The sequence below is a fragment of the Danio aesculapii genome, chromosome 7 (genome assembly GCF_903798145.1).
Source record: "Danio aesculapii chromosome 7, fDanAes4.1, whole genome shotgun sequence".
In the NCBI taxonomy this organism is placed as follows: domain Eukaryota; kingdom Metazoa; phylum Chordata; class Actinopteri; order Cypriniformes; family Danionidae; genus Danio; species Danio aesculapii.
In genome coordinates, this window is record NC_079441.1 from 71018685 (window position 1) to 71029387 (window position 10703).

Sequence of the window (10703 nt, forward strand, 5' to 3'; positions counted from 1 at the left end):
GACACATTCAAAGTCACTTAAATCCCCTTTCTTCCCCATTCTGATGCTCGCTTTGAACTGCAGCAGATCGTCTTGACCATGCCTAAATGCATTGAGTTGCTGCCATGTGATTGGCTGATTAGAAATTTGCAATAGCGAGCAATTGGACAGGTGTACCTAATAAAGTGGTCGATAAGTGCATTTTTTTAAAATGTATAAAATGATCATGTGACACCACTCAAACAGGAAACTAATGTGATCTTGGACTTATATCACTGTTTATACACATAATATTGGAGAAGAGTGTACTCATACCTTGCTTTCTATGCCATTCTTTCCTCTGAAACTCTGATTCTTTCTGCAACTGCTTAAACACTGAAAGAAATAAGAAAACACCACAGACACACACTCTGTAAATCAGATGCATGTACTGTATGTAGGAAATCCATTCATTTTCAGACGTACCATCTCCGATTAGCACTAGACTGGACTGGTTGGTGGCTTTTCCATCCTGAAGCTGGAAAGTGAACGTGCCCTCGTCCTCTTTGCCCAAAGACTCCATGAACATCTCAATAATGCCAGTATTTTTGTCAAAGTTCATCTTGTATTTCTACAACACACAGGAGTATTATTATTATTGTCTCCTAGTACTATCATTATGCCTCCTAGAATTATTATTATTATGTCTTCTAATGTTACTATTATGTTTCATATTATTATTAATATGTCTCTTTGTATTATTATTATTACTATGTATCCTAGTACTGTCAATATGTCTTCTAGTATTATTATTATCTCTCCTGGAATTATTATTATGTCTCCTATTATTATTATGTCTGCTAGTATTATTATTATGTCTGCTAGTATTATTATTATGTCTGCTAGTATTAATATTATGTCTGCTAGTATTATTATTATGTCTCCTAGTATTATTATTATGTCTGCTAGTATTATTATTATGTCTCCTATTATTATTATGTCTGCTAGTATTATTATTATATCTGCTAGTATTAATATTATGTCTGCTAGTATTATTATTATGTCTCCTAGTATTATTATTATGTCTGCTAGTATTATTATTATGTCTCCTATTATTATTATGTCTGCTAGTATTATTATTATATCTGCTAGTATTATTATTATGTCTGCTAGTATTAATATTATGTCTGCTAGTATTATTATTATGTCTCCTAGTATTATTATTATGTCTGCTAGTATTAATATTATGTCTGCTAGTATTATTATTATGTCTCCTAGTATTATTATTATGTCTCCTAGTATTAATATTATGTCTGCTAGTATTATTATTATGTCTCCTAGTATTAATATTATGTCTGCTAGTATTATTATTATGTCTCCTAGTATTAATATTATGTCTGCTAGTATTATTATTATTATGTCGCCTCTATTATTATTATGTCGGCTAGTATTATTATGTCTCCTAGTATTATTAATATGTCTGCTAGTATTATTATTATGTCTCCTAGTATTAATATTAAGTCTGCTAGTATTATTATTATTATGTCGCCTCTATTATTATTATGTCGGCTAGTATTATTATGTCTCCTAGTATTATTAATATGTCTGCTAGTATTATTATTATGTCCGCTAGTATTATTATGTCAGCTAGTATTATTATTATTATTATGTCTGCTAGTATTATTATTATGTCGGCTAGTATTATTATTATATCTGCTAGTATTATTATTATGTCTGCTAGTATTATTATTATGTCTGCTAGTATTATTATTATGTCTGCTAGTATTATTATTATGTCTGCTAGTATTATTATTATGTCTGCTAGTATTATTATTATATCTGCTAGTATTATTATTATGTCTGCTAGTATTATTATTATGTCGGCTAGTATTATTATTATGTCTGCTAGTATTATTATTATATCTGCTAGTATTATTATTATGTCTGCTAGTATTATTATTATGTCTGCTAGTATTATTATTATGTCTGCTAGTATTATTATTATGTCTGCTAGTATTATTATTATGTCTGCTAGTATTATTATTATGTCTGCTAGTATTATTATTATATCTGCTAGTATTATTATTATGTCTGCTAGTATTATTATTATGTCTGCTAGTATTATTATTATGTCTGCTAGTATTATTATTATGTCTGCTAGTATTATTATTATGTCTGCTAGTATTATTATTATATCTGCTAGTATTATTATTATGTCTGCTAGTATTATTATTATGTCTGCTAGTATTATTATTATGTCGGCTAGTATTATTATTATGTCTGCTAGTATTATTATTATATCTGCTAGTATTATTATTATGTCTGCTAGTATTATTATTATGTCTGCTAGTATTATTATTATGTCGGCTAGTATTATTATTATGTCTGCTAGTATTATTATTATGTCGGCTAGTATTATTATTATGTCTGCTAGTATTATTATTATATCTGCTAGTATTATTATTATGTCTGCTAGTATTATTATTATGTCTGCTAGTATTATTATTATGTCTGCTAGTATTAATATTATGTCGGCTAGTATTATTATTATGTCTCCTAGTATTATTATGTCTCCTAGTATTATTAATATGTCTGCTAGTATTATTATTATGTCTGCTAGTATTATTATTATGTCGGCTAGTATTATTATGTCCGCTAGTATTATTATTATGTCTGCTAGTATTATTATTATGTCTGCTAGTATTATTATTATGTCTGCTAGTATTATTATTATATCTGCTAGTATTATTATTATGTCGGCTAGTATTATTATTATGTCTGCCAGTATTATTTGCAGTCAGCATTATGTGTAATATTTGGTGTGGCTGTGTTCATCTGACCTCCCCCTGTGAGATCATGTTGTCATTGAACACGTATTCAACTTTTGCGTTGGCAGAGATTTTTGCCGCCTGTAGCCAGAAGCGAACTCTGCCTTTCTCCAGCAGCTCCACGGCCAGCTCCGTCTTCAGAGGGATGACTGGAGGAGAAACCAAAGTGCAGTGCAAGAAAAATAAAATAAAATAAATAAATAAATGAAATCCCTTTTAAGAGAAACTATTAAATCGTTTTAAGCATCATGTAAACGTACATGCATCCAAAGTCAAACATATTTTCCATTTGTCAAAATATACATTTAAAATCACCTGATTTCTTAAGTGATCTGTCTAAGGGCTTTCATTTGGGAAAACGGAGTCAGAGTTCACATTATTGTTGCAAATGAAATATAGCGTGAATAAGTAAATACTTGCATGTGACATATTGATTATTAGTAACTCAAATACATTCATCATTATCAAATGCGATATACAGTCGAAGTCAGAGTTATTAAACCCCCTGAATTATTAGCCCCCCTGTTTAGTTTTTTCCCCAGTTTCGGTTTAACGGAGAGATGTTTTCAACACATTTCTAAACATATTAGTTTTAATAACTCATTTCTAATAACTGATTTATTTTCTCTTTGTCATGATGACAGTAAATAATATTTGACTAGATATTCTTCAAGACACTTCTATACAGCTTAAAGTGACATTTAAAGGCTTAATTAGGTTAACTAGGCATGTTAGGGTAATTAGGTAAGTTATTGTATAATGATGTTTTTTCTGTAGACAATCGAAAAAAATATTAAGCTTAAAGGGGCTAATAATTTTGACCTTAAAATGTTTTTTAAAAAATTAAAAACTGCTTTTATTCTAGCTAAAATAAAACAAATCAGACTTTCCCCAGAGGAAAAAATATTATCAGACATACTGTGAAAATTTCCTTGCTCTGTTAAACATCATTTAGGAAATATTTAAAAAGGAAAAATAATTTTAGTCTGGGTTTAATAATTCTGATTTCAAATGTACATTAGACCTCTCTTCCTATTAAACCTCTTCTATATTTTGGCATATCTGCCACGCTTGGAGTTTTTTTAAACACTTTTTAAATTAAATTTTGTCTTTCTGAATCGAATAATCTTCCAAAACAAGGGAATTTTTTTCCATTAGAATCTTCACTTCAGACTTCCACAAAAAGCACACCACATTTGTGACTTTTTATTAACGTAAAAACTACTGAGTTCAATATTATTATTATTCAGTTTAAAATTATTTAAAAAATAATACTAATTTGCTTAAACCACTGTTGTCCAATCACTTGCCTAATTAACCTATCTTGCCTACTTAACCCAATTACCCTAGTTAAGCCTTTATATTGCACTTTAAGCTGAATACTAGTATCATTTTGTAAAAATGTGTTTAAAAATCTTCTTTCTATGAAACAGCCCTACATTATTGATTATTGAATTACAAATTCACAGAGGATTAATAATTTCGTCTTCAACTGTATACAATGTAAGCATTTGTCAAGCAGCAGAATAGCAGTAGTGTAAAAAACACTGTGGAGTGCAAACAGTGTAAAGTCACCAAATAGCAGGTATAACTCTGACCATATAGCACCTGCGTGTAGTTATTTAATATTACTCAGTACTTAAATAGATACTGTAAACAAAACAACATAAAAATAAACAAATAACTCACTGGGGAATTTGTGGTCATGGCTGACCTTCAGCAGTTCTTTCAGAGCTGTTAGGAACAGGTAAAGTGAGCAGATGAATAACTTGAGCACATTTCTAAATGCAAAAACACAAAAGCCTGAAAACGCAGATATTCTGACCGTCCTCAGAGAGAGTGTAGCTGGCAGATGCTCCATCAGTGTGCGTCACGAAACAAGAGTAGATGCCCAGATCCTCCTCTGAAGGAGAATTAAAGATGGCTTTGGACCTGCAAACCAGCATTGAAGACTTATCACTAGATGATTTTTGTAATTAGAGCTCTGTAAATGTGATTTAACTGGGGTTCGATCACCAAAAGAATCTTAAGCCTAAGTAGATCATAAAAATGATGGTGCGATGATCGTAATGTTATAGCCTGTTTGCGAAAAGCATTACTCAACTAGCACTTAAACGTTGTTGTAGGTCTATGGCTGCATTAGATCCATACTTTCATCGTAAGTGTTATGATTATCAGCGATTTAGCGGCTGCAGATCGCTAACAGACTACAAATCCCCATTTATGGACTACAAGATCCAGTCATGCACCACACGCACACACACACAATCGGTTCCTGATCATGACTGATAGCATACGCACAGCCGGAGGATTGTCATAGACTGATTACAAGGACTATAAAGACAGCACAAACACACACATTGTTGCTGAGTCTTGTTGATCTGTTTGTGAAACATTACGACGCGTTTTCCTTGCCTTGCTTTGCTGTGTTTTTGACCCTCGCCTTGTTTGTTTGTTTATGTTGACTGCTTCCTGCCTATTGACCACGACTCTGGATTGCCTGTATACATCTGTTTGCTCCTGTGTTGACTGTTGCTTGCCTGACCATTCTGTTTAATAAACCTGCATTTGGATCCACACCTCTCATTGTCAGCGTCCCACTTCACGTTACAGTAAGAGTACAAAGTTATGAGGACAGTCGGCAGATTACTGTAACTTTATTAAAGTGTAGTAAGTTCCATACAGAAAACTAGTCTTTGGGCTAATTTGGGTACATTTATTTTCTTAGGGAACGTTGATTAATATACACTGAAATATAAAAATAAAAAAACACCTATACTTACTTGCTACCCTTGGTCTCTAAGGTCATGCGTTCAGGTTCTGTCATTTCCTCGTAATTCTTGGACCAGACAAATTTGGAGTCACCGGTAAGATTGGAGCATTCGAAATTCAGAGAAATTACGCCATCATCATCGACATTCACCACTATCTCAGCAGTGCCTGCGAGAAAACACACAGTTCATTAGCTCGTTGATTAATGACTCAAGCATTAGCAAGTGTTTCTTGTCATTAGCAACAGCAGTAACGACTTTATGAATATCTTCACATGCAAAATTGCTGAAATCAGAGATAAAAATGCACTATCATTCTACAGTATCTCCTAAAGCAGTGCTTCTCAACTGGTTTGGCCATGAGACCCACATTTTTACTTGATGTTTTATAAACAAATTTCGGGAAAGCACGCGCAGAAGTTTCAGTATCAAATACGTCATTAACAATTATTCTATTATCCAATCAGTTCTTCACCAAACTCCTATATATACCAAAGCTGTCTTACCTGCAGCATCTTACGACTTTAGCATCCCTCCACCACCCCGTCACCTCACCTCTTAAGCATTACAATCCCGGGGGGAGCGTTCTGGGGCCGGGCTAGATACTTCGCTCGAATCCCTATTCCTCTCTGTTTCCTGATGAGAGGAATAACTCGAGTTTGGGTGTCTTCCCCGAGCTCAGAGCCCTCTCCCCGGACAGCACGCCAAATACGCTTAATTCTGAAACTATTGCAAGTGTGAACTCGTGAAATGGTCATCAAGCCACGACCCAAATTTTTAGAAACTATTATATAATTTTAGGAATTCTAATTAATTTGTATTTATTTGTTATCATACACATGTAATGACAGATAAATCATAAGGAAATCACCATCAAATTAACAATATTTTATTGCTGTCATTTAACAAAATGTATGCACTTGTGATGCCCTCAGCTCTTGGAGTCGTCTTTGAAAATAGTCCACAAGTTTGTCCTTGCAACCGGGATGTTTGGTTTCTGAATGTCGTTTTAATTTAGGTTTCATGCTGTCTTGTGAGAGCACCTCACTACATCTGACACACTGAGGTTTTAAGCCTTTTTTGTCGTCAGTATATATAAATCCATACTTTACATATTCGGGGTCATACTTGCGCTTTGACGTATTTGTTGCTATAATGAAATTAAATTTCACCTGTCAAACGGTACCGTTGTTGCATGCGCATTTCAAAATAAAAGCCCGGTATAAGCAAAATAAGTTAAAAAATAAACTTGTTTTTTTGGACCACACACTCCGTGACGCGCTAAAAATGTTCCTGTGACCCACCAGTTGAAAAACACTGTCCTAAAGCATCATCCCAACTAGAGCAAAACTGTCTAAACTAGTGTCTAAACTCCTCCAAATCAACAACGTCTATACGTCTATGAACCCGTTTTTTTTTTTTACTGTACTGTGCCAAAAAGAAGCCCTATGTTAACAGTGTCCAGAAGCACTGTGGACTTCTCTGGACTTGGAGGCATCAGGGATAGACCATCCCATAGTGGAAACGTGTATTGTGGTCAGATGAATCAGTATTTTCAATTGGTGACGTTTGTTCCTTGCCACTGTCACCACCGGGTTGCTCAGTGTTTGAATATAAAGAATCAAAAAAGAATCACAACAATAGAAATGAATCAGTTCAAGGAATCAAGTCCATTGATTCCAGAACACGGAATTGTGATGACAAAAACGTTGAAATCGAACAGCCCTAAACATTTTATTAGCTGCTGGTAAAAATGCCAGAACTAATTTCATTTTAATTTAAAAACACTCTGTGTATATATAAGCAGTCTTGGGAGGATAAGAACAGAAAAATGAGAATGGAGACGAGAGGCAAATATCATGAAGAGAAAAGTATGAATTGTACACTCTAATACCCTGAATATAAAATATAAGTTGATTTTAATTTCACATTTCATCTGCAGAAGCTGATTTGAAGTAAATAAAAAACTGTAGAAATGATTGTTTAGTACCCGGCTTAGTCACTGCCTCAACCGGTTCCGTAGGATCTGATGCCTTTCCCACACCAGCCTTATTCTGAGCACGAACGCGGAAAACATACGACTCGCCCTCCTTCAGATCATTGATCTAAAACAATGAAGAGAAACAGCATTTAGGGATGTAGAATAAGATCATACTTTAATAATAACTACTAATGAACAGTTATTAACTTAACAATATGCAGGTAGTTAATAAACCAGTAGTTAATAGCATGAATTGTGATCTAAACTAGAGTTTTATCCAAATTTTCAAAGTATTCTTTCCTGAATTTGTGTTTCTTTTCTTTATTTGAACACATGCACAACCCTTATATGCAATATATATATATATATATATATATATATATATATATATATATATATATATATATATATATATATATATTCACACCGTATATGCACACAAACCTTGAAGTATGTCTTGTCTGTAGCTTTCTCGTTGACTCCTCTCCACATTTCAAAGTCAGCTTCAGCCTCCTTGATGTCGATGTAATATCCGTTCACAGCATCACGACCCTGGTAAACCGGAGGCTTCCAGAGCAACACCAGAGAGCTTTTACGCACCTCCTGAACCTGGAGGTCATGCGGTGGTCCTGAAAACAGGGATTCACTTAGGTGTGGGAGAAAATATTGACTCATTGAAGCATCACTATTCTTTTCCTAGCAATTCTGAATCAATTCTCAAAAGTTCATGAGTTCTCTTAGTAGGGGTGCACAATACTGAATATCATTTCAGCAAAATATAAGAATCGTTTTGGAATCGGATTGTGACCCCCAGAATTGTAATTGGATCTGATTGTGAAGTTCCTAAAGATTTTAACCATGACTAAAGCTAAAGCGTTTCTTGTCATTACCACACAGCAGTAATGACTTTATGGATATCTTCACATGCAAGATTGATGATATCAGAGATAAAAAAAAGTACCATCAATCTGTCTCCTACAGTGTCGTCCCAATAAGAGAACTGTAGATCATTAAATAATGAATACATTTCAGACTTTCTCAGCAGTAGGAGAGGAAGAACTGTCTAAATTGGTAAACTCCTCCAAATCAACAACGTCTATACGTCTATGAACCTGTTTTTTTCCCTTTACTGTACTGTCATAAGGAAGCCCTATGTTAACAGTGTCCAGAAGAACCAAAATATAAGTTAAGAATCGTTTTGGAATCAGATTGTGACCCCCAGAGTTGGATCTGATTGTGAAGTTGCTAATAATTCCAACCCCTAATGACTAAAGCTAAAGCGTTTCTTGTCATTACCACACAGCAGTAATGACTTTATGGATATCTTGACATGCAAGATTGATGATATCAGAGATAAAAAAGCACCATCAATCTATCTCCTACAGTGTCGTCCCAATTAGAGAACTGTAGATCATTAAATAATGCGTACATTTTAGACTTTCTCAGCAGTAGGAGAGGAAGAACTGTCTAAATTGGTAAACTCCTCCAAATCAACAACGTCTATACGTCTATGAACCTGTTTTTTCCCCTTTACTGTACTGTGTCATAAGGAAGCCCTATGTTAACAGTGTCCAGAAGAACCAAAATATAAGTTAAGCATTGTTTTGGAATCAGATTGTGACCCCCTGAGTTGGATCAGATTGTGAAGTTGCTAAAGATTCCAAACCCTAATGACTAAATCATTAGCAAGCGTTTCTTGTTATTACCACACAGCAGTAATGACTTTATGGATATCTTCACATGCAAGATTGATGATATCAGAGACAAAAAAAGCACCATCAATCTGTCTCCTACAGTGTCGTCCCAAGTAGAGAATGTATACGTTTTAGACTTTCTCAGCAGTAGTAGAGGAAGAACTGTCTAATTTGGTAAACTCCTCCAAATCAATAACGTCTATACGTCTATGAACCTGTTTTCTCTCAAGGTTTTTTTTCCTTTACTGTACTGTGCCAAATGGAAACCCTATGTTAACAGTGTCCAGAAGAACCAAAATATAAGTTAAGAATCGTTTTGGAATCAGATTGTGACCCCCAGAGTTGGATCTGATTGTGAAGTTGCTAAAGATTCCCAGCCCTAGTTCCTATAGATGTTGTCTGCAGTAGTAATTTCAGAAGGATTTGGAAACAAAATCGCTCGGATGTTATAGTAATTATTTTGCCAACGGATGGCTTTGGGACGAACCCTAGACTTCCAGGTAATAGTGATGTTATTGCTTGCTCATTGCATTGCAAGTTTCCTAATGTAACTAGATATACTGGTATTTTTCAAGTTTGTTTGTGCCTACCCGGTACAGCAATCGTCCACTCCTCACACGTGAATGTCTCGCTGGGAAGAGATGGTATGCCCACACCGGCCATGTTGGCAGCTCGAACCTGGAACTGGTACAGCATGTTTTCCTTCAGCTCTGAAACCTAGAGACAAAGTAAAAGTTGGAGATCATTTTGCAATGTGTTTAAAAATGTGGTCGATGTGCTGAGACCAATATGTTTTGTACAATGTACCTAGGACAACAACTTGTTATTACACAAATTGCTACTCACTCTGTAGGCTCTCTCACTGATAGACTTAATATTGGCCTCGTGCCATTTTCCCGGGACACCGCCAATGACTTCACGATAATCAACAAAGTAACCAGTGATGTCAGCGCCACCAATGAAAGTGGGCTGTTTCCAGGCCAGAACCATTGAATCCCGCACACATTCCAGCACAGAGATGCCATAGGGTGGAGCGGGTGAAGCTGGCATAATAAAACATTACAGTTAGCATTTACAGTAAAAGGACAGTATTGGTTGTCTGATTGTGAACCAGCGATTGTGAAGGTAAATATCCAAACCAGACATTCAGGCTGGCACTGCAAGCCCAGGGAGAGTATTGTATAGTAAGGAGGGTGTCCAGCATATTGCCAGTTGTGCCTGGTGGCGTAAAAGAAGCCAAAGAGAAACCCCGAATCCATTTGTGTAGATCGTGATGTTATTTGAGGGAAAAGTGTGCAGCTGAGAAGACTTACCATATGTTTAAATTCTCCAGGAAGACGTCCCATTAGAAAAACCAGGATAAACCAGCAATAAACCATTAGAAATTGGATTTAGCTGAATTTTCCAGTGGGATTCACAGGGTTACAGACTCAATGGAAATATGTAATTCAGCTTACACTTTTGTGAAATC

At 34.8% G+C, this 10703-nt stretch overlaps 1 protein-coding gene across 1 annotated transcript in view; it reads right to left on the minus strand.

The window, feature by feature from the left end:
• The window catches only part of myom1b (myomesin 1b), a 66659-nt gene that overhangs the window by 11812 nt on the left and 44144 nt on the right, over nucleotides 1-10703 (minus strand). The window contains exons 16-25 of the mRNA XM_056462444.1: nucleotides 10079-10275; nucleotides 9823-9949; nucleotides 7983-8167; nucleotides 7548-7662; nucleotides 5570-5726; nucleotides 4612-4718; nucleotides 4476-4520; nucleotides 2799-2935; nucleotides 445-589; nucleotides 295-354 (exon numbers count right to left, since the gene is read on the minus strand). Of these exons, the coding sequence (XP_056318419.1) occupies nucleotides 295-354; nucleotides 445-589; nucleotides 2799-2935; nucleotides 4476-4520; nucleotides 4612-4718; nucleotides 5570-5726; nucleotides 7548-7662; nucleotides 7983-8167; nucleotides 9823-9949; nucleotides 10079-10275 (1275 nt within the window). The remainder of the gene's footprint in view (nucleotides 1-294; nucleotides 355-444; nucleotides 590-2798; nucleotides 2936-4475; nucleotides 4521-4611; nucleotides 4719-5569; nucleotides 5727-7547; nucleotides 7663-7982; nucleotides 8168-9822; nucleotides 9950-10078; nucleotides 10276-10703) is intronic.